This window comes from Saccostrea cucullata, unplaced genomic scaffold (assembly GCF_032062105.1).
Source record: "Saccostrea cucullata isolate Sc308-1 unplaced genomic scaffold, CSIRO_AGI_Scuc_v1 ctg465, whole genome shotgun sequence".
NCBI lineage: Eukaryota > Metazoa > Mollusca > Bivalvia > Ostreida > Ostreidae > Saccostrea > Saccostrea cuccullata.
Window position 1 is genome coordinate 146,051 of NW_026921069.1, and position 25,420 is coordinate 171,470.

A 25,420-nucleotide genomic window follows, 5' to 3' on the forward strand; every position below is an offset into this window, starting at 1 on the left:
ACGAGATCTGGATAACAGAGCCCCAGAGACTGTAGTTTCAGCTTAAGTCAGTTTATGGTGTGTTGCCCACCGAAACCAATCTGTCTATGTGGGGCATGAGGGACGATCCAAACTGATCTTTGTGGTAGACAAGCCAACGTTGAACATATCCTTTCTTCGTGTTCAGTAGCTTTTAATTAACAGATAGAAGATACACATGGAGGCATGACAAAGTTCTATCTGTTGTTGCAGGCGTGCTGGAGAAAGCAAGGAAAAATCTTCGGAAGACCAAGGAGGGCTTGAAGTTTGTAAACTTTGTAAAGGCTGGTGAACAGAGTCATGCTGGGGGAGTGAAAGGATGTGGACTGTTGAGCTAGGACCGCCAGTGACTGGGAAATTCAAGCAGATCTCAACAGCTGAATGCTGTTTCCGCGGAAATATCATCTATCAATGAGGTACCAGATAATGTTATTTGGTCTACCGTAGCCCAGCTTGTTATTATGCTGGAACTTACAGTGCAGTGGAAGGGCAGAATTGCCCACGAAAGGGAAATGAATAAGTACCAGGATCTGGTGGCAGATTGTCAACAATAGGGCTGGAGATTGTGGTGTCTCCCAGAGGAAGTTGGATGCCGTGGTTTTATAGGGTAATCTAACCGGAGGGCTTTGCGGATTGTCGGTGTAACAGGAATTGAGAGACGGAGACTCATTTAACGTCTGGGCAGAGAAGCATATGTGGCATCCATGTGGATGTGGAAGAAATGACAAGAACAGTGGAAAGTGCAACACTAAAGTATCAGTCACAGTATTCACCGATTAGGTATACGATGAGAAACCGGTGCGTTTTTTTGTAAAAATGGTGTGGTTGCCGGCCGGACACTTTAGTAGTCGGACGGTGACTGAGGCCATTTGGCGAATCGGTGGGGGTCATCAGTAGAAAATAATTTGTAGTTAAAAATCAGCGATGTCTCCACCGATGTCCCACATCGCTCCTCATCGGCAACTCATCATTAACACATTTTTCAAGGATTAGCCGATGTATGGCCGAGCATCGTCAAGTGTCCGTTGAAGGTCATCAGTGGGTTGAGTGGTGGACAACAGACATTGGCCAATCATCGGTCAATGTTTGACGAACCATTGGCCCATAGCCCATCGACGTACGAACGATGTTCACCAAAGTAGGAGCGATGTAATATGCATCGTCCGATTACTCAGGAGCATCGTTTTATGATTAGCAATGCATCGCTGGTCCTTTGTAAGTCCGGCCGGCAATCATGCAATTTTTATCAAAAACGCATTGATTGCCCATCGTATAACCCATCGCTGGATAATGTGACTGACACTTTTAGGACTACTAGGCCGATGTGGACCGATGTTTGGGCATCGCTCACACCATGGTTTACCACCGATTACCACCGGTGTACGGCCACCGGCCGGGAAATGTGACTAATGCATCAGACTGTGTGTGTTGGCGTGAAAATGGACATTGTATGTGTTGCATTGAAGGCAGAGAGCTGAGTGGTTCCAGGCTGGGACTTGATCACCCCAGTCAGCGTACCTCTGTACCTTGTAGTGGACAACGCCGAAACGACCATTGAAGGAGGATCCACCTGAGGATGGAACCATAGGTCTGTGTTTGTTCTGCTTGTTTAAAGGACTTTTGAGCTTGAATACTGTTTTTCAATGTATTTCTCCTTTACCACTGAGAAGAGCACAGGTGACCAGCTTTTTGTTAGAAAACTTTTTGCAACACCCAACTGGTCAAAGAATAAAAATTCCTAAACCTTATCAAAAACACTACTTACTGAATGCATTTAGACCAATTCTATGATCATACATTCTGCTTGATCGTAAATAAATTTAAGATAGATGTAAGTGTAACTGATTTTTATCAGTGTTTGTGATTTGCTGTATTTACTTTTGAAATATAGAGTCTGATAGTAAATCATTTCACGGGTATAACATGTGTACATCCATCCGATAATGAATACTCGGTCTCGCCTTGAAAAGACAGAGAAAATATTAGATATGCAGATATGTGTTAATAAAGACTTTCTGCATCATTTAGCCTGAAACAATAAAACATGGAAAGACATGACATTAAGCAGGAAGTCACTATGACAGCATCAAGAATCAATAAACGTGTATAATATCAAGGCGTCGTCATGAAAACTGCAAAAAATTCCTTTGCATTTTATTTTCATTACTGTCTGATTCAGAAAATTCCTTTTAATGCTCTCCGTGCACAGTTTGGAACGACTAAAATTAATCCGCTCACAATCGGCATTTTATCGTAAACACTTTATGTTTGTAGATTATAAATCTTTTTTATTTGTGTTGAAATCTCTCTTTAGATGGCATTTTAAAAAGATTAGCTGGCCATAACCCGATCTAATGACAGAGTTGTGTATTGACTGATAACATAGGGGTACAGGGAGATTACGTCACGCTCCAGTGACCCGGATGTCCACAGTGGTCGTGACGATATTATTATACAGGTGTTTTCAGGTGACTTTTGTTGTGTATTGCCTTCCTTTGAGAAAAATTATCTCCTTCACGTCTAGGATAATAGAGGATTAACAGCAAAAGATGAGCAGGAATTCCAGGGCCTCCGAAAGGTGAGAAACACACACAAACATTTCGATACATAATAATACATACAACAATGTTTTATTTAGTCTATAAGTAGGAGTAGGCGATTTAACTTTTTCGGATATTTATATTTAGTATACGCAGCAGAAACTCTGTATGTAAATAAAACAGCGAGGCAAGCACATGTTTGTTCGATCAGTATGGTACTTCGGTATATAAATAGGAAGTATAAAGTGAAAGCTTGAAAATCAATTACACAAATGCCTGTGATAACGAGCTTTTAAAAAAAGCAAATAGAGGATTTTAAAAAAAATGAAATGCAAATGCATGGTTGGATATGTACATAATGTCGGTAGTAACGTTGTCAATTTCATTAATTGCAATGTGATTGGTGGTTGAATATTTTGTCGTGTAAACCAGTGCATATGTCAGTGGCTTTACAATGTCGTTGAGAACGCTTAGTCAAACTTGTCTTAAAATTTAAAACATGTCTGGGACCTTTTAAAAATACGACAGGAGTATGTCTGTGCAGTATGGGGGAATTTAACCTGTGAGGGGATATAAGATAATGAGTACGCAGTACGGAACGACAGAATGCAGTTTAGCGGAGGTACCCCCCGTTATTGTGGTCAATCCAGGGAAAAACAGGTAAAAAGGGGGGAGCTGAGGTCATTTCAGTTTACCTGGCATAGGTAACATTCGTCTAGGACGTCCGCTACATTGTTTACTTTTGAAATTGACTTTGATAACTTGATTTGCATTTATAAATATTTAATTTTAAATTCAAACTGTGAAACAATTGCAAATTTTGTTGACTGTGTATTTTTTTTTTAATTTAAGTCAATTTGCACTCTGTGAATTAAAAATGTATTTGCTTTGAAAAAGTCAAATAAGAGCAACGCGGATTATATAAATTATGTATGTCGTATAAGAACACAGTTTTGTAAATTCAAATAAAGATTCTTGAAAGACATACACCTTTCAAGGTTAAGATTGAATTTCCAGACTTAAATTACTCGGTTTCTTAGTCTGGCAAAATATTTCAGATAAATGAAAGTTTACTGCAAGTCTCCCTTAGGAGTAATTTCCTTATTCGTAGCTGTATGCTCTGTGAGCTATTGTTTACTGATAAAACGTTTCTACCAAAGAGCGAACTTTTTTCCATTAAAATATCTACTAGACTATATAATGTGTCAATGCAGTCGAGTTACATTTAATGACTGTTTCACAAGAAATCTTATGTATAAATAAATGTATATCAGATTCTGTCTTTACCCTTTTTAATTTAAATATTTTTACAGTAATTTTCAATTAATCAAGATATAAAAAGTTTTTATTACCGAAGTTGCTATCATGATTCCTTATAGACGTTTCAATACACATTTTTTATTCTGATAACATTGAAAAGAAAAACGAGTTATGTGTGGTCGGACGGGTAGGAAATAATGGAAATATTTCGCACGATGTTCATTCTCGAAACTTGATCAAAGTTGGGGGCGTTATTAAGTTTTCATCTTTGAAGGTAAATGTTTTTATCTCAAAATCGATTTCTCTTGCTATAAACCTTTCTTCTTTATCACGACAAAATTTCCATAGATAAGGAGTGTAAACTTTTTTTGTGGGATACAAGATAGTTGTTATTCTCCACGTTAACCAAGGGTGAAAAAAAGAGCAGTTCTTTTTACCTTTAAATTACTGATAATATTGATCAAGAAAATAAATACTCCTTTCAGACAAAAAAAACTTCCTTTTATGACTAGCACATGGATTGTAGAACTCTATGTCTCCCTGGCATACACAAAAATTACTCTCCGAGGGAAAAAACCTATAAAGCATTTGTACAGCGGATATTTCATTTGCTGCTGAAAAAAATGTACGTCTAAATGACACTTCGGGGTTTGCTTAGGGGTTGTCGATTAATAATTATATCAAGTCTATTGACTGTCAGTAATATCCATTGCTTCTTTCCAGCCTCCGAACGAATCTCATTTTTGGCATATAAAGAATCCCCCATGCCCCAATTACCTTATGCAGTTTACATTGGAATTGATTTTTGGGGGGCACCAACAGTTCTGTGTCTTAACGCTTCACTATATCTAACAGATATTTCAAAGAGATAATATATTATATTATCTAAAAGCATGCCACTTTACGCTTGTAAATTTCAAATAAAATATGGTTAAAACTAATTATGATTACTTTAGCTTTTAATCACAAACTTCGATGGTCACATTGTAGAATTATTTTAAGTATTATTACAAACGTAGTCTCCTCTAGACTAAATGATATCATAAAATCATGTTGTAAATTTTTTTTTGAATTTACTAGTTTGGGGTAAATGCAAAATTTACATGATTAATTAAACACCTTGTAAATTCAAAATTTACGACAGGGCAACACTGCAAATGTAAATATAAAATTCAGTATTTTAAAGTGTTCTCTGAATTATTCTTAATCTGTGCAGTTTTTCATTACTTAGGTTTAACGAGTTATTTAATTGGTATTCCATCAAGACTCGCCATGCTTGAATTACATAATCAGGCAGTGGTGTATTGGAGCACGGTCGATTATTTATTTATGAACTGCCGCACAAACAGATGTCAACGCCGAAGCAGCGTGCGTAATTCTGTAAAAATTGCTTCAATTCCCAAGATATATAACGCTTCGCAAAATATATTTTTAAATCAATGAGGGAAAATACACAGGGGAGGTATGGAAAATGATAAATATTTTATTGTATTCGGTAACGAGAACCATATTTCGTCTCTTGCGGCTGATTATCGGGCCACTTCTCAGAATGGAATGATGAATGTTGTGTAGACTCCTCGTATAGGCCCCTGGGTTGTTTAACTTTCATTATGTAATATGCAGATAGATGGATACATCAAATTTTTAAAAACTTCACACGCCTGTTCGTTTAATTTGTTATTCCAGCTCTTTTTTTGTAGATTGTTTGATTGGTTCATTTATTATTTAGTTTCATCATGACATCAAACGCTCAAGATAATGTTCATTGTATAATTACATACTTGCATGTACAAATTTTGAAAAACACTATGGGATATTGGTGCATGCTAGATATTTTTCTCTCATGATGTTTTCCCCTACACTCACCATAATACCAGGGTATGACTTTTTTAATAAATCGTTAAATCTATGTTATGGATTTTTCATATGGAATACGTTGTAAATAAGTACTAGAAACATAATTCATGACAAAAAAAGAAAAAAAATATTTTGACCAGGTGTGTATATATGGGGGGGGGGGGGTCCTGTCCACAAGTACCTGTGCGTGCCCCGCAGTGGATTCGAACCTGCGTCGTATAAGGCTCTAAATCCCCACTTCGCATAGATCAACTACTAGACCAATCGCTCTAACCAGTGCTTCAAGCTGACGACTTACGACTAATGTAGATTTAATCATTTATTATTGAAAAAACATTATGAATCAGTTGCTGGATGATGAGAAAGATTTTTTTTATTCAATGGAGATTTGAGTCAATCAAAATATTGCTCCGAAACAGCGTCGATCGTTAATCTAGTAACGAGTTCGAGTTAATATTAATATAAGTGTACAAAGCAATCAAAAAATCCTCGTTCACTATTAATTAAAAATAATCTAAAATATTGAACTACAATTTTTAGTGTTAGATTCTAATTATAATTATTGGATGCTGTAATTTAATAAATTGAGAAGTAAATCCTATATGCTTAATTGTTTATGGAGTGTCTAAACTATAGGCAACAACTACATGTATCTATGTTGCGATTGATTAATAAAACAGTAAAGAAAAATGTTTATTGCTTACTGGTTAAAACGCTAAACATCTTATTGAGCGGAAGAATCGTTGAACGATAGTGGACTCGATCTCCATGTTCAATCAGTAAAGATGGACCTGGAAGTAACACGGCGGTGTACTAACACAATAATCAATCGGAAAGGAAAGAAGCGATGTCGTCCATCAATTTCAGTCTCGACACCCTGGGACTTGTAATTAGTGGAAGGAAAAAAAAAACCTGAAGGCTAGGAAAGCTCAATTTGGTTTCCTCCTGGTGGTTCTGTTATTCATATACTGCTGGAAGCTTCAAACATACATCAGACCCCGATCTGACAGAGGTTGATGAAAACAGTGTTAAATCTGGAAATAGTAATTAGTGCAAAAGAGTTCTTTAATGGCATTTTTGACGCAAGAAACTTGTCCTTTTTCCCTTGCCTTTAATGAGTGAATACTAGTATTTTTTTTAAACAATATACATGTATCTAGAAAGGAACACCAGACGCATATATAACGAATGAAAATATTTCCGCTCTAATTTCATTATTATACAACTTTAATAAGACACACACAAAATTAACAAATATTTTTTTTTCCTAATTACGCGATGTCCAGGCTTAATTATGTTACTGAGGACGTCGTTGGATTCCGGCTTCTTTCCTTGTTGTCTTTTAAAAGGATCAGAATACGTTTCAGTTGCATAATACATTAATATGTAAGACAGCTCCATGCAGAGGAATAAATAGACAATTTGCGTGCTATGATTGCATGTTCAGGTTATTTATTAGTTCTTTTATTGATCTAGTACGAAAATTGATGAAATCAGACAAAAATAATATAAGATCGAACCGAGCAGAATTCGGTAAGACGAATTTGTGGTGATGTCCAGTGAAAAGATGCGTCCTTGTTATTTACTTCAGTAAATAAAACCGAAGAAATTACCATTACATAAATATTATTTTGAGATTTTTTGTAATAAACCCAAGAAAAATGTCATCTTTATCCGACTTCATTTAGTTTTAATCAGGATTTTCTCTATACTTTATTCATTCTGTTTTTAACTTATACTCAGTATTTCAATACTTGAATGTGATTGCTTAATTTGACACATGTGCAATAAGGTTTAATATTCATTTGTTATCCTTGGGGCCAAATAGGAGTCGAAAAACGAAGCTTTCAAGTCCCGAATAGGGCAGTTTTTTTTAGCTACAGAACAAAAATTTTTTTCTGAAAATTTCTCTTTTAAAAATTAGAAATTCCTTCAACAAGTCTTATCGTTTACTTCAAACCGATAATGAATTTGTAATTTGAAATGCAATCTGATTAAAATCATATCTTTGTTACACTCCGAAAATCTGATGGTCGTTGTGCAAAGAATTTCAGAGCGTGACAAAGATGTGATTTTAATCAGATTGTTTGAAATACAAACATAAAACGGTTCTTGGACATTTTATATATGGTCTATTTGATATCTGTATACCTTTTACACTTGTATGTAAATTACTTTAAAAAAATTTTGTGACTCTTGTTTAAAACCCAGGGCAGGTATAAGTGGGGTATCGTACACTTGTAGGGTGGCCCTGTCTTATGACGGTATGTCGTTTTGGTTAACATTAACTTACACCATAACGTTTACTGAATGAACATTGAAAGGTCACTGAATGGAAGAGCTCAAGATCTGCTATCAGTCATTTTTCAGTATACAGTCTAACTAGTGTCTTTTTAGTTTTTAAAAGACCGGGTTTCTACGCCCGCGTGTATGCTCTAAATCTGATAAATGATCCAGAATGCAGAGGCTATCAGACATGGTAATATGTCATTCGCTGGAAGTGAAAATGAAGATATTTCACAGCCAAGATAATATCCCTCATTATCCCACGGTTGTCCTTTCTGCTTCATATACAGGATTAACTTATCAATGATGAGATCTGGAAATTTTGATTTTGAGATATACATACATGTAAATGAAGGCACATATATCTCAACAAGGTTATGAATAGTTTTAAATGACATTATGTTGATAAAATCATATTTTCTATGCCTTTTTTATATATATTATACTTTATTCCAATGGTGAGCTTTTAGACATTTTATATCTTGTAATGTCATAACAATATTGTTTTCTTATATTTATTTAATAAATGCATATTTTATGACCAAATTATATGTTGATGAAGAAAAATTATAAAGAAAAATTCTCACATTGATATTTCATTGAGTTTTTGGTTAAACGATATTGATAGTTAAAAAATCATTTTATGTTTAGAGAGAGGACATTTGCAATATTGATGACGTGAGCAAAAACCGGATTCTGTGGTTATGAGGCGAATATGAGCATGTCATAATGTTCATAGTTTTAAAATATAATCATTTTTGCGTGGTTTAATGACGATTCCTTTGGCGTTTATTGGTTTTGGAAATAGACAGATATCATTAAACATTAATTACTTTGAAAAACGCGTTTCTAATGTATAATTGTTGGAATTTTGCGTCTTTTGATTGAAGAAGAAATAGAGATATTATTCGAAAGTAATCGAACTGTCTCTACTTGAAGTAAACTATATACTAATATTATTACTGAGTATATTTAAATCTTCAGTAAGGAAAAGAAAATCCAATTAAAAAAGAATTTATGTCAAATTTTTGGTATCTTTTGCCTCTATTATAGATACATGTATACTGTTCGTTATATTTGTACCCTTTTCATCATGTAGCATATAAATGAAATACAGATATTCGATTACTACATTTTTGTTTCTTTCGCACAGATGGCCCCTCTTAATTCAATACGAATGCCAATATTACACCGTTATTAAAGAAGAAATTCAAATCAGTTATCCTTAATGCCCTATTGGTAATTTGAATCTTGGTCCGACGGAAGCTTGAAGCCTCGTGTTGGAATGAAATAAAGTTGTCTTCTTGGCAGCGAAAGCATGCAGTAATTAATTGGTGATTACGAAGCTCTCGCACAACAGCAAATTCATTTCACTCTATTGAAATTGAACTGCACGATAAACATACGTTTTAATTAAAGTATGGATTTCCATGACTATTTTTACTAATTGAAAGTGTTGAAGCATTTAATTTGGTCGAAATCTTTCGATTTTACACCAATTCCTTTTCAAGAACCATTTTAGTCAATATGTGCATATTATTATAGTAATGTAATTTTCTGCCGAGATTATTGGACATACTTTACAAATTGATCAATTTGTTTTATTACCATTTATTATGGACAAGCAGTAGGTATCGCGTTTTCATTTTGTCGACAATCATATACCCAGTGACCTCGCTAAGTAACGCGATGTTTAGTAACTTATTGGGCTTCCATTAATATGCTTTTTTGTTGAAACCCGATTTTTCTGTTAATAAAATAGGAACGGCTTCGTTATTAAACATCAAAGAAGAAACAATAATAACCAAGAGAATTTACAGTTACATGGCATCAAATATTACTTTTTGATTGTTTTTACAGAATGAGTTCTTGTCTTTTCAGGAGCAATGGCGTCACGGAATCCAATGAGCTTCTATCTCAAGGTCACACGGAGCACATCATGGTAAGGCATTATCACTGCGTAGATCAACATGTAGACGGAACTAGAAAACCAAGAATACAACAGCTAGTAGATTTACTTGTATACTATATATTATACCGGTGCGGATTATTTATCCTTAGTTAACTACCCGGTACTACACAACCTGATTTTGAAAATATGGCATGGGAGAGAGATGTCGAATACTTGGCTATTTGTATGGCCATCTTCTAATATGATAAAAACAAATTGCAAATGAACACATTTTGTTCAAGTGTGGACAAATCATAAAAATAATGGAGAGCTTTATTGAATTTCTCCTGGTGATGAAAAAATTTCCTCCTCTACAAGTGGTTAATAATCCAAGAAGAATGATCGCAGAGAGTAATCGGTTAATTGAGTCCGAGGAAATATTGCAGCGGAATCATCAGAAATATTTTTCTTGATCAATTTGGATTACCGGATGTAAAAAAGGGGGAAAAATCAGATAAGTAATTAGAGAAAACTAAGAGGTTATGAACGATATAAAACACCGGGTTATAGCCGGCAAGAAGAGGTGTCAATCAAATCAAGTCGGACTGTACGGTCTCTCAGGGCTACTCCATCATGTCAGTCCCGTTAGCAGCCGGAGTGTCGGATATTGAACAGCCATTTCGTGTTCTGTATAATGTCCAGATGTATAATCCTTGGCTATCAACACATAGATTCTTAACAGGAATACTTCTAATTGCTTTTTGAAATCTGATTATTTTCTCTTATCTTCAAGTGGTGTCTTACACGGATTATGATGGTTTCTTATGTTTTCATTGATAACAAGGTATACTTTAGCATTTGTCTGTGAACTGAAGTTGTTTTTGATGCATAATTTATGTCTTATATAGCTTGTCGATTTACTACAGTAAAATAACTGATGTTTGTCCATTTTGTCCATATTGTATGTGTCCTAGATAAAATCACGTTAAGAACACCAGTTTTGGATACCGGGGTATACGAGTGCTGTTTATACTTAGCATTAGGCATGTACGTATAGGGATTTACCCTGGCCTATATAGTTTTTTCTGCGAGAAAAACTATAGTTGTATGACATAGGTTTGTACATGTAACTATGCCAAATTTACTCTCATAAATGAAGTTTTGCGGATTTGATGCATAGTACATTGTATATTAAATGCTGCCTCTGACCTATATTTTACACCTCTTTAATTCAGTTTAAAAAGTCTTTTATTTGTCCCCACTAAAAGTGACAAAAATGCCAGATATTTTACAAGTGATGCACTCAATGTTCGTTTAGTTATACATGTAGAACATCATTCGTGTTTTGAGTGTCCTTGCTAGTGGAAACTTTGTCCAGTTGGGACAGATTTAAGACTCATTAAGTCTGATTTCGACATTTTTGTAAAATTGGTCAAAGATATATGCAACTTACTATGATTGAGATTCACCAATGTCTTTCAGATCAAGGAGTTCGATCGTGTGGATTCTGAAGACGACATTTTGGGAGAATACCGAGAGGAATGTAAAATCGAAGCCGGATGTTTACGGAAAAGAACCGGGTTGGAGAAATGTTGCGGTGGTTTCATCATAGTCCTCCTTATTGTAACTCTTGCCTTAATTATTGCGTTAGCACAACGAAAATCTGGACCAGGTAAGCCAAAAATGCAGCCGCCCTCATATAGGCCTACAACGCTCACATTATTTTAAACCATATTTTATATGAAATTCATTCACTCGGGAACCAGATCTGTTATATTCTTTGAAATATATACATGAAAGTTGTAGTTTAAAAAAAAATCAATTTGTGATTAGACAATTTAGAAAATCCCTTTCATTTTCCTAATTGATTATGTTGACTAATCTCATTAGGGTGTTTTCCTGTTCCCTGGGCATGACATAAAGCGCTTTGATAACCCTGCTTTGAATTAGTTTTGCTATCTACAAAGCTTTATAGATATTTAACCAGTAACCACAAGAGATAGAAAAAAGATCATACCTCTAATATTTGTTGTGAGACTAATTGATCGCTTTAAAAAAAAAACGGCTGTGTGGGTATAAATAATTAATGTGTTTATTTCATAGAGGGTTTCTATGTTACAAGTATATATATACAGTATATAATAACTCCTCTTCCAGGCTATATTAAATAATCAATTTAAAACTGTTCTTTATATAAATATAACATGCTTAATCAACATTGATTTAATCACGCTATGGTTTTTCCGATTTTTGCTATAGACTGATATTTGTGTCCTAAAGGTTCGAACACATTTTATTGTTTAAATATTAAAACGAAAGGGTCGGACACAGTTTCTTGAAATTATTAAATGGAACGTCATTGATGTGAACACATTTCAATAAAATAGTGATCGATATATGTATTTTAAAAGAACACTGCATTGAAATTGTAAAAGCATTTAACGAAAATTTAATTTTACTAGAACGTTATAGTGTACACTTACATCAACCATTTTGCTACATTATGTATTTTGTTTTTATATAAGATACACTGTTATTCTATACATAACGACACACACGCATTAAAAAAGTAATGAAACTGACTGCCAAACTAGGAGTATTTTAGACTTTATGTTGTTATCTAGCAATAAAAATATCTTTATAGAAATATGACCATTGAATTCATATTCATGTTTATGCACTTATGAAATTGCACGCAAGGTGTGACTAGCAGCATTCACCATTTAATCAATATAAGTTATTTAAAAAAATCTGCGTATGATTATGAATAAAGGGGACAGTATTTTGCAAGTGAATTAAAAAGAAAATTTTAAAAGTGTCCATTTTATAAAATTTTCAGACCTTTTCCTTCCTTACAACTGTTGACCACTTTCACCATTTTGTGTTCCCTGCATTAGCTTTCTTTAACTAAGACATGATTTTTTTTATATATGTATTCCGTACATCTTTCAGACCCTCGATTTGTATGTGAAACCAAAGAATGTATACTGGCAGCGGGTTCTATTCTGAAGTCTATGGATCAATCCGTAAATCCGTGTACTGACTTTTACAAGTATGCGTGTGGAGGGTGGGAAAGGGACACTCCCATCCCTCCCGGCTACTCCATGTGGGACCGGATACAAGAACTGTCATATATCAATCTCCATCACCTCAAAGGCATTCTGGGTAATTATAATGTACAATGCACACTGCGACTGTCGCAGATTATCGTTTCAAGTTTGAACGAGTGTGAGTCATAAACATCAAATTGTAGGAAATCGGGGAAAAGGAAGTACACGGAAATTGGCTTTACGAATGCCTGAAAACATGTAGTTGTCTGTACTCTAATAAACGTACTTTAAGATAGATAAATTAATGGTGACTTTTACTTTAAATTTTGAAGGACAGATTTGGTTTTTACATCTTATTTGATTATACACTACCTTAGCATAACTTCAGAGGCGAACTTTCTTTTTTTCCATTTCAGGAGTGTAAATTTCTTCTTCTAGTTATCAGTAATTTAAATTTGCGCTATTATATTTTTTTCACGACAAATATCGATTGTTTTTAAAAGTACAAGGAGTTACTTTTCCTGAAACAAAAATTATAGTGTTTTCTATGAAAAAAAAATGTGAAACATCCTAGCCGACATTTCTTTTATAAAATGAACAAACTTTCCAGAAAAGCAGGGTAGTTCTGTGAAGTATGATTCCGGAAAGAAAACCAAACAGTTTTACAAGAGTTGTATGTCGGAGAGCCGACAGAAGCGATCTCAGACGTTAGCGGACTTCACGGACCTCATCAGAAATGTCTCGGTGGACGGCGACTTTAACTTTGCCGTGATGCTAGAGAAAGTCCACCTACTGGACGCCTGGCCCCTCTTCACAGTGTCCGTCGGCCCCAATGAAGTGTCTTCCGAGAATGTTAATGTCGTCAAGGTGAATAACTACTGAATATTTTGGTGAATACTGTAAATACTGTCTTCTAGATTCCTTATTTTACGAGGGAACTTAATTTCGCGAATTGATCTAAAACGCATTCAATTGCGCACAGAAAATCAAGTGAGTTGTTTTTCGATAGATTTTTCAAACTTAAGGTTTTCACACATCAAAAGTTTTTTTTTTTAAGTTGATTTTGCCAGTGGTGCTTCTCGCGAACTAAGACGATTATAAATTTTGGAATCTACAGAAAGATTCCTGACGAAAATTGAAAAGTTGCAGTTTTTCTTGAAGAAAGTGAACCATGTTTTTAAATTATCTTTTATAGATAGACTATGGTTATACCCAGTACCCATTCCAAAGCTTTCCAAAACCGTCCGAATCTCCCGCGACAGTTAATACTGCGCCTCAACATAACAACGAAACCTCCCCTCCACCGCCGACGTACCAGCGTTTGCAGAAAAACACTCCCACCTACCTTAGTTGGGATCTCAATGAGGTATGTATGATTTCCTTGAGTGGCTTAACATTCTAGATTAATGGTTTACATGACATTCAATTAAATTCATATTTAATCGAATATTAACTTTTCCATAATGTATTTTGTGTAAAATCACACGAAAAATAAGATCAATCCAGCTTACGTAATTTTGTCTAAACTTTCATCAGAGCTTAAGGCACTTGATAAACTTTTTATTGTCATTGAAGTTTAATGTACACCTGCGTTCGTTGCAACAAACCGTTATTAATTGCGGGAATGCGAAAATGAGAAAACGATACAGTACATGAAAGCCAAATTGCTTTAGGTAAAATGTTTCTGACATTTTGAAATGCTTGTACAGATAGTGAAAAATTACATGAGAGAAACAAAAAGGATTCTGAGAGTGGTGTTCAACAAGACGGAAGAGGAAGCGGAATCTCTATCTCAGAATCTGCTGAAACTGGAGAAAAACATCGGATGGGTAAGAATTCCGAATAAATCTTCTGCCGGTATTTTTAAAAACCGGTCTAATAAGTACCATCAGAAGTATGTATTATATTTCGATTTAGACCTAAAAGTTACAATATCGATAGTATCGATATCTGTGATGTATTGCGTTATAGTTCTAACTTTACACTGACCAATTGCTAGAACAAATATTACTAGATTACGCTAATCAGTTTTTAGCAATGAATTAAAAAACTGACCACTTATTATTATTGAAAAACATTAATGTCTTTATGATAAAAAATTAAAAATGAATTGTTGCCTTGCGAAGAAATATTTATTTTTGATTGTAAATAAACCATGAATCGCCATTTGTTTATCTTAGACACGTGACAGTGAAGAACACAGCCACAATAGATCAGCTACATTCACCCTGACGAAAATCAAAGACCTTCAGCGGAAATGTCCAATGGTTCGTAAAGATTTTTTTTTTAATTTAGGTGTTCGGTCTTTTTAACAGGGTAATCATAATTTAATTTACTAATAGTACATAGAAAAAAGGTGTTAATACTTGCAATTTCATACATGCACGCAGTATCATTGGGGAAATGGAAAAAATATTTCTTAAAATTCACAAAGTGTTTAATTTTTATTTTAATGAGTTAGGGTTGAATTAAAATACTAACCACTCATTATTATTGAAAAACATTGATGAAATTAAAACATTTCCTGTTTTCTAGCTGACCTGGGACCTGTATTTATTAAGAATCCTCTATAAATCTCAAGTGACTATCAACGTTGACACAGAAGTAGTGGTGCTACATGAATCAGGGCTGATTAAGCTCTGCTCCTTGGTTGACTCCTACATCAAAGATGCCAGCAAGACCAAGTAACTCTCTCTCTCTCTCTCTCTCTCTCTCTCTCTCTCTCTCAACATATATTTCAGTTTCATTTCAATTGATATTTTTAAAATATTTTTTTCTTTTTTTTGTAGTGTTTTAAAACATTATTTGATGGTACACCTAGTGAGGTCCTTTGTCCCGTATTTTGACGTCAGCACTTTCAATGATGACGATGCTGATATCGAAGAAGGTTCTTATTGATACCATCTCAGAGAAAATTACACTTTATATTTTGTAATTTGTTCATTACACTCTAGAATTTTTCATTTTTTATCATGAGGAGAGATAATTCATTGAGGCATAGCAGACGGAAAGATCATGTGTCATTTAGAGAAAGATAACATCATTGGACTGCATTTAATTTACAGAAATAGAAAATGAAGGGGAGCACTGGAGAAGATGTGCCTTCTACACAAATAAAGCATTCGGTTTTGTGACAGGTGCCATGTATGTGAATGAAACGCAACAAGCAGTGTCAGTTCAAAAGGTTAGGGCACACAGATACTCATAACAAGACACACATAAAGAGAGAAAGGGGGGAGGTTTTCATGTAAAACTAATTGCGGGGCTTGAAAAAATAGTCTATATGTATATAAAAACTTTCTGAATTGTTGCCTGGTATAACCCTTAACTAGCTTTTGGTTTTAAAAGGTGCCCTGAGATAAAATTAAATAGTAAATCATCCTTTTTTTATTTTTTATTCAGCTACAAACTCTAGTAAGAGATATAAAAATAGCGTTCCGAGACTATCTCCTGGACAAAATCTGGATGGACACAAGTACGAGGAGTCACGCAGAGGAAAAAGTGAGTAAAAGGAAACGCATAAATTCAGATCTGTTACTGCAAGGGGGTTGTTACTACTTTATTCAATTCAGTTTCTCAACTATTGGACAAAGGAGTGGATATAAGGGTTACCCATCAGTTCGTCCATATGTTTCCTATGTTTCAGATAACTGAAATGTTAGAGAAGATTAGTTATCCCGATGAAATCCTGAAATCACACTTCCTCGATCAATACTACAAGGAGGTTGGTATTGAACTTCAGTGTGGATGGAAAATTTCTTTGAATTTTCTAAAGATAAGATTAATAGTCTATAAATGATGAAATCTTATTTTTATTAGTTTGAGGTAAGCGACGATTGGTTCAAGAATATAAAGAATATGAAGACGTTTCATGTCACAAAGAGCGTGGAGATGTATCATAAAGTTGTAGATCGACACAGGTATATATAACCTTCTGCACTTCCAGTTCTTTGATTCTACGGTTTGCTTGCGCATTAGAAATAAATGTTCAAAGTTATGAAAAGATTAAAAGAATATCAAATGAACTAATATTTTGTTTCTGTGTGTTTTAATTATTCTATAGCGTTTCACTTTTCTATATCTTTTCCTGTTGCAATCCTACAGCTGGATGCAGACACCAGTGACGGTAGAAGCTGACTACTCACCTCAAAGAAACGACATCATGTTTCCGATCGCCATGTTTCATCTTCCGTTCTATTCTCCAAATGGACCCCAGTAAGACAAGATAGTCTTTTATATGCTTTTAATTACCGTGGATCTTATGCTTGGAAGATTTAATTATTTTTTTTTCTTTTTTAGAGCTCTTAATTTTGGAGCAATGGGCTCCATCATTGGACATGAAATAACACATGCGTTTGATATCACAGGTAATTATGTTCCCCAAACGAAGTTGGGGAACATATTGTTTTTACTCTGTTTCTTATTATTATTTTTTAAGGTCTTCCGTCTTCACGGAAGACCTTATAGTGATTCTACTGTTTCTTATTAAGGTCTTCCGTCTTCAGCGGAAGACCTTCTTGTTATTCTTAGGTTTCTTTTTCACTTTTATTATTATTGTTTTTTTTTCTTACCGATTTTGTGCACGCGATTTCTCAAAAACGGCTCGATGGATTTCCATGAAACTTTCAGGACTTATGTTACATCACTTGAACCTTATGCGTTTTTTTCCGTTTTGATGACGTCACTTCCGGTCCGGAGTTATCGTCTTTTAAATGGTTTTTTGAGTGTCGTTTTGTCCGCACGATTTCTCCTAAACGGCTTTCGATAGACACATGATACTTTCAGGTATGGTAGACCTATGTCTGTAGATTTGCGGAATGTATTTCATTTTTATTGGAAGTGCCGCACGTCGGCGCTCGCTAGGGCCAGAAAAAAGTCCTATCGTGAATTTCAAACTTTTTGACACCTTTTCTTCGATATCTTTTTACCTGGAAATATTTTGTTTAAACATATAGAACAAAAGAATTGTAGAATCCCAAGATCTTTCAAATGATATCACGAGAAAAGGGCTGGCCCCTAAAATTAAGGGCATGGAGGGGCCGAAAGATATTCCTTTATATCTCAAAAAGTATTGAGAATTTGTAATACATCAAAGAAGCAAAAATGTTTAAAATGTCAATCTTAATTCATTGGTGTCGTCAAAATACGTCCGGCGTCGTCACTTCCGGTCAAACCGGAAGTAGTCAGAAAATGCATATTTTTGCCTTTCTTGGCAATTTTTGGGTAACATCTGTCACTGGAAGCATAAAAATTAATTTTCCGTCCGTCGTCGTCACTTCCGGTTACACCGGAAGTAGCAAAAAATGGCTTAGTTTTGCAATAATTAACATAGATTAGGAGGGTTAAACCATTTTTGGACTTCATTACTCTTTTTTTTTTTTTAATTAAAGTTACTTCCGGTCAAACAGGACGGAAGACCTACTCGTTGCTTTGCAACGAGCTCGGCTCTAGTTATTATTATTATTCTTTTTTTTTGACAAAATTTTGTGCAGGCGATTTCTCAAAAACTATTCAGCGGTTTTTCATGAAACTTTCACAAAATATGTGTCATTATATGAAGTTGTTACATCCGAAGAGAAATTTGGAAAATTCGCTTCTGGTGCCAAGTTATGGACAATTTCCTGATTTTAAAATGCGATTTTGTCTCCCCTTTTTATCGAAAATGGCTAAGGATATGAACTGGAGACTTATTTGAAATGATAAATCATGGCTTTGTGGTTTGCAGAATTGCCTTTTCGTGCGTCGTCAGTACTTCCGGTCGTTACGAATTGCAAACTTAAAAAATGCGTATTTTCTAACTTTTTTGTTTTTCAGTATTTTTCATTTATATTTGGTATGGTAGTAGAAGCCCTCCGAATAATGCTTACTATTTAATTTGTTTGAATGTTAACATATCTAAAGTCTTGATATTAGCATTCAAAAATCTGAAGCGGGTCCAAAATGGCGGCTGTCTCTGTCAACGCCGACATTTCGCAATAGCGGTTTACGGAGGCAGCCGAGCGTTTGCTTGAACGAAAGTAACATAAGAATAAATGAAATGTAAAGGCATACTTGGATTGTCACGTCGTAGTTTCGTTGCAGTTCTGTGTCAAACTAACGTCTTCTATAATTGGTTTTGGCTGGTTTTCAAAGTAGAAAAACAAAAGACGATTGCGCACAATGTGCAAATGAAATTCGATACATAATATCTTTTGTGCATCACGGAAAAACTTATAAGTAATACTTTCTCAAAAAAGAATATCAATTTATATTGCCAGTATAAATCTTCACCACTGTTTTTCCTATGCACACTTGTGTCATATTAAACTATAAATAAGACAAAAATAAGAAAACGATTTTTTTAAAGATCGCTTCATGAAGTTTATTTTAGCATTCTTGTTTCAAAGACCTGATTCAAGTTATTGAGCATAAATGATTTCGGATTCCTTGAACATCAAAGGGCGAGACATGATTTTAGGCGAAACGTTTCAACCTTTTTCAATTAACTAATCGGGATAGTTCAGTTTGGGGTAAACAGGAAATTGAAAAAAAAATCATAACCGTTTCAACGCTTTAGTGTTACACAGGTCGAGACCACTAGATTTTCTGACGTCAGAATAAATTTGCATGTAAGTTAGCTATCTGTTTACTTTACCCACTGATGAATGAGCCGCAATGCATTGTGGGCTACTACAAGTACTCAGCTGTGTTGAAAATAAAGGCCAACTTGAATTGTCCCTTGGAAACTTATTTTCAATTCTTTTTTGAGATTTATGGAAGAAATATATAAAATGATGTATGACCTTATACAAGCATATATACAATATGGAATTTTTAAAATGTGTTAAATATACTTTCTAAATCTGGAATCTTAGGCTATGAGAACGTTCTTTTTTTTTAATTTCATTGAAGCTTTGACACCTATTTAATAGAACATTCCAAAGAAAAAGCGCGAAGATTAACTCGTGGCGTTTGGCGTTAAATTTTGAATAGTGACCTGCCTTTCATAATTTTAAGAGAGAAGCATATTCGTTAATATATACAAGTAGATTTAGAGTAGAGGTCCCGATAGCGTAATATTTAGTGCGTTGGAATTCCGTGCTAGCGACTTGGGTTTAATCCTCCTTGTGTGCAAATCTTTTTTTACTTTTTCAGCTCGATTTTACGTCTTCTTTCCGGAAATGACGGAAGACCTCTCGTTGCTCGCAACGAGTTTCATATCTAGTCTTCTTCTTCTTCTTCCTGGGTACTTTTTTGTCCGGGAGTGATCTTGTAAACTACACATCCGACTTAGGTAAAACCTTTTTTAGGGTCAGTAAGCATGTTATGTAGATTTGCGGAATGAAGGTCATTTTGCACGCACGTGCTTGCAAGAGCGTGCACGTGCAACGCGTGAAATGACCAATATAATAGATATAGCCATAACTTTTCTATTTTTGGATGAAATGCTTTGAAACTCATAATCTGATGATATATTAGTAGCATAGACAATATGATATGGTCAAAATAGCAAGATCTCACGCGCATGCACGTGCGCTTCGCTCTGATTGGCTGATACTAAATTCTCAATATCTTTCTTGTTTTTTGACGAAATCCTTTGAAATTTTGAACATAGCCATGCATTATGATATCCTACAACATGAAATAAAGCAATTATCACGAAAACATGTGCATGCACGTGCGCTGCAACCTGATTGGCTTAAACTTTAAATAGCTATAACTCCCTTGGTTTTCAACCAAACAGGATGGGATTTGGAACATAGATAGATATAATGGACTTCTACAAGTAGGTATGGTCACCATGCACATGCATACACGTGCGTGTACGTGCGCTGCAATCTGATTGGCTCAAACTTTAAACAGCTATAACTCCCTTGGTTTTCAACCAAGCGGGGTGGAATTTAGAACATAGATAGATGTAATGGACTTCTACAAGAAGGTATGGTCACCATGCTCATGTATGCACGTGCGTACACGTGATATGAATAAAATCAAAAATACACTTGAATGAGCGTATTTTTTAAATAATTTTGGATTAAATACTTTAATATTCAGTGTATTAAAATATACAGATTGTGTAGACATGATGATATGGTCATGACGCATATGCTAAAATTTGAATGAACTTGGTTCACTTCTGGGTAAATCTTGTTAAAATTTCAAATGCATAGAGTTTGTCCTATTTAATGAAGCTTACAGGGAATATGGCACCAAAAGGGAGTTGGGGAGCGTTTGGGGAACATCTGTAACGGTCCCCGTTACAATTAGCACTAGTTTATTTTGAATTCATTATATGTTATCAATCAGAATTGGTTATGCATAGAAGTGTGCATGAAAGAATGGTTATATCACCACTGTAGCCCTTCACGCCGAAAACTGCTTTTTAATTTATCATTGCGTACATCAATCTGATGTTGACTCATCACTGAAAAATTGAAGTTTAAGAAAATTTTTATGCTTAAATGTTGTAAAAACAACATAAGCGTTAAAACAACCTGTAGAAATTGAACTGAGGATTTCTTTTCAAACAAACTAATATTACCACAAATGCATTTTCTTCCATATTCGTCAAATATAAATGATAACTGTGGAAAGAGATATTCATAAGCCGAATGCTTGTTTGCTTCAACTGATGTTGGGAAAATTCAGACCCAGTGTTTATAAAGTGGGAATTGGACGGAATGAACCTTTTTATAGTTATTATAATAAGGTCACTGTGCCTCGTTTTAGGACGTCAGTATGACAGTAAGGGGAAGCTGAAGGAATGGTGGGAACCGTACACGGCCTCTCTGTTTGAGAAGACCACGGGGTGTATGAGAGAACAGTATGACGGATTCAAGCTAGACGGACTACAGGTCAGTGATATAGAGCATACATTATTGTCATTTTGACAGAGTAAAATAATATGAATCATTTCAATCTGAGACGGTAAATATCACTATGAGATATCCAAGTCACACATGTCAGAGTTGTGATCCAGGCAGATATGGTCGTTGCCAACGTTAAAAAAAATTTTGTATGTTTACTTTTCATGTTATATGAAATGTTTGATTAATTTCATTTTGTAACAGAATATGAAAACCCACAAAAGGCAAAAAGAGATTATAAATTTTCCAGATATGTATATTTTGTAAATGTAGATAAATGGGGAGAAAACACTGGACGAAAACATAGCGGATAATGGTGGATTACGCGCTGCTTACATAGTAAGATGTTTCTACTATTTCTGTTCATAAATATATTTGATTTAAATATGTCTTTAAACACCATAAAATTATGACACTATTTTACATCTTTTCTGTCTTTTAAAGGCATTTCAAATTTGGGAAAATGAAAATGGAATTACACCGAATCTTCCCGGTGTGAATTTGACAGATAAGCAACTGTTTTACGTTAGTTACGCTCAGGTAGTATGTTTCTCTAATCTGGTGATATTCTTAAAGGTTTTGAATTTTAAAATGCTATAACATCAACAATATATGTTTTTATATATACAGATGTTCTGTACTAAGTGGAAACGTTCGGGTTTACGGAATTATTTATTAAGTGATGACCATTCCCCTGGGCCATTACGGTAATAGAAAATTTTGACTTTTCCCTTCTTTAATTTTATTTCAATTAAAGAATATTAATTTTTTTAATAACACAGATTTTCAAAATCAAAAGAAAGATTTAGAATTTTAGGTTGTATAGCCCATAAACATCAGAGTTAAATCGAAATTTAGTTCAAAAAATTTACAAGAAATAGTGATCTAAAGCGTAACTTGATTATTTTTTTTTTCATCCCATTAGTGTGAAGGGCACCTTGCAGAATTCAAATACTTTTGGAAAAGTGTTTGACTGTCCTTTCATATCAGAATATAGTCCACAAACTAAATGCGAGGTCTGGTGATATTTGCAAATGTATCGACACATTCCATGTATGGTTTGTCAAAAAATGGCATCGTGTGGATTGCATTTCCGGGTTTTCAGGTGGAGGAAACAAAAAAAGGCAGCCTTTTGCTTTGGTTCAGAAAAATCTACGCTGGCTTAATTAGTACCAACCAGAAATACATGTATTTCAAAAATAGTATAAGCTTGCACTTTAATTTATCACACATTGCACTCAAGTTTAATTATATTTTTTTCAGAATTTTAAAGCACAATTATGACTAGATTAGAATAATGTTTTACATTTATTGTGAGACAAGTGTTTATAAATCACTTGTTCTTTTTGTGTATGTATAATTTTCCTTAATTTAATATCGAACATCAATAAACCCAGAGGGCTTTCGGTAAGTCTGCGATGTCTTTCATGCTTTTTTTATGTATGTTGAACAAAAAGAGACTTTAGGTGGGGGTAGTGCTGAGTTAACTTTTCTTAAGTTGCCACTTCCTCAGGGTTAACTTGTATACTAATAGATTGAAAACATATTCATAATGTGATCTCTTATCTCTTCATGAAATGTAACCTTTTAAAATTTGACCTCTCAATAATTGTCCCAAAGGTATAATATATAACGCTATCTGTGATTAAACCTGTATCTACATTGGCATTTGCTTAAATCAAAAGATTTTTGATAGCGATTGTTTTTTTTTTTTTTTTAATATTGAATTTTTCTTGCTTTATTTTTGCACATATATGGCGTAGCTTGCTGTGTGGTCAACATTAGATTTTTAAAAATAAGCATTTGTTTTGTTATTTTATGAACTTTTTTGGCTGTTTTATATTATTTTGAAGTTTTAAGACAGTAACACATGTTTTCAGTTATTTTATACCGTTTCCCCATGATGTCACGGGCATTCCATTTCATATTTTTCTACTATGACATTTGTTCCCAATAGAACATTGGACAATTTGAAGTTTGTTAAATTGTTATTTATTAACTTAATGTATATATTTGCTTAATTTGTCATACATTGCGGCCTAGCTGTTTTGAATGCAATGATTGTTTGTTAGTTTTTTTTGGCAAAGTTCAACTTTATTGTCAACTTTGCCAGTCAGTGGTTTTTATTTCTTTATGAAGATACTTTTTAAAGTCATATATGGCATATTTTTGGTAAGTTCAGACTAACTTAAATTAAGAAAAAATTAAAGATCTTTTTATTTGGTTTGCTACTTTATATAAAGATATGACTTTCCTCTAAATTACACAGTTCAAATCAATCGCGTTTCATAGATAACAGAGATTTAAAACAATAAAGTGCATAATATTTTAATCTTATGGACGAGTCGGTAGAACACAGATTATCATTTATTTGGCTAAGGTTGTCTGTCAGGGTTGAATGAATTAAAGTTTAAAAGAAATAAAGACGAGAAATGATTGGGTATGCATGAAAATAGGCTGGAAAGAATGATGAGGATATGCTAGCAATGACAATGAGATAAAAATAATCTTTCCATAAGTTGAAATATTTTTACTGCAAAACACACTAAAATAGAAAATTTTGAAAACGGGAAACATTGCATTAAGAATTTCTGCTAAGCTGATTGTGAATCGTCTTCAATGTCTGGTGCAAGCAAGAGTTTGAATGGGCACTCATGACTTGTAAGGATATGTTACGTTATTAATTGTTAATTGTTGTAAATATCAGAAATACGGTCTGTGTTCCTACATGTTGAAGCTTATTTTTATAGAATTATAGACTATAGAGTAATGTTTACATATAGATATAGTATGTTGCGTCTTTTTCTATTGAAGAAATGGATAATGTTTCCTATGCAAGAGTTTTCTTGAGAAAATAAATACTTTAAGATCATTATTGTGTTTTATTTAATTATATACTGTAAAAATAGAAATATTGACAAATGCCATATACTCCTCGTATTTGCATTTGTCAATATACAATAATTATACCAAAAGTGCATTAAAATTTACACAAACTCACCCTAACAAAAATTTACCTTTAGTTAAAATATGTACGAGTATTTACTAAAGTTAACTACAGCGAATACTTTGAAACTGATTTACTATGAAACTTTAATCTAAATCTTTTTTTTACGATTAGTAAGAGCCTTGATATTTCTTTTATAACATACCAATAATGTAATATTTTGATAAAATATGTAAAATTACGAGAACAACTTAATTTTCATATTAAAAATTACTTGTGGGAAGTTAAAAAAATTGAATACATCTATCTGAAATTCATAGTAAAAATGCATTTATTTACTATAATAGTGGAACCTTTTATTAATTATAGGACTTTTGCGAGCAGCACTGACTTTTACAGTTGACGGTTTACTTTAACATTTAAACCTGTATCGTGTAATGTTGTACAGAATCAATAAAAGACAAGAAACCTTTCTAGTGGTCATAGGTATGGTTTTCGGGACATTAACATGTTGAGGCTGGAAGTTAAGGGTAGAATGATTGTCGTTAACCCATTATTTTCGTACATTCTGTACATTGTCCTCGTGTAAAAGTAAGCCGTCAACTGTAAAGTCAGCGCTACACAAAGCCCATAGTTTAATATGGAAAATTATAGTTAACTATAATACAGTTGTTAACTTAGTACTTTTTTTGTTTTCAAAATATCAATATCAAAAATTTATCGAC

At 34.0% G+C, this 25,420-nt stretch overlaps 1 protein-coding gene across 2 annotated transcripts; it reads left to right on the top strand.

The window, feature by feature from the left end:
- The first annotated feature begins 2,059 nt into the window (after positions 1 to 2,059).
- Positions 2,060 to 23,926, top strand: LOC134259101 (endothelin-converting enzyme homolog). Of its 2 annotated transcripts, none has more exons than XM_062741702.1 (21): positions 2,060 to 2,596; positions 9,843 to 9,903; positions 11,335 to 11,524; positions 12,805 to 13,017; positions 13,513 to 13,769; positions 14,098 to 14,268; positions 14,612 to 14,731; positions 15,083 to 15,169; positions 15,438 to 15,586; positions 15,692 to 15,789; positions 15,968 to 16,086; positions 16,305 to 16,403; positions 16,549 to 16,626; positions 16,722 to 16,822; positions 17,007 to 17,117; positions 17,202 to 17,269; positions 21,612 to 21,736; positions 22,022 to 22,087; positions 22,193 to 22,288; positions 22,379 to 22,455; positions 22,674 to 23,926. In XM_062741702.1, exons 1-21 carry the CDS (start codon positions 2,568 to 2,570, stop codon positions 22,771 to 22,773), a joined length of 2,415 nt encoding a protein of 804 aa, XP_062597686.1. In that variant the 5' UTR covers positions 2,060 to 2,567; the 3' UTR covers positions 22,774 to 23,926. The 2 variants fall into 2 exon arrangements, with proteins under 2 accessions (XP_062597686.1, XP_062597685.1); XM_062741701.1 differs by lacking the exon at positions 2,060 to 2,596 and adding an exon at positions 2,779 to 3,218.
- The last annotated feature ends 1,494 nt before the right edge of the window (positions 23,927 to 25,420 follow it).

Excerpts from the sequence above, each read along its gene's own strand:
- LOC134259101 (XM_062741701.1), top strand. The coding sequence starts at position 3,139 with ATGAGTACGCAGTACGGAACGACAGAATGCAGTTTAGCGGAGGTACCC. Across the intron at positions 16,627-16,721 it reads TCGATCAATACTACAAGGAG|TTTGAGGTAAGCGACGATTG; the intron begins GTTGGTATTGAA and ends TATTTTTATTAG. Across the intron at positions 17,118-17,201 it reads TATTCTCCAAATGGACCCCA|AGCTCTTAATTTTGGAGCAA; the intron begins GTAAGACAAGAT and ends TTTCTTTTTTAG.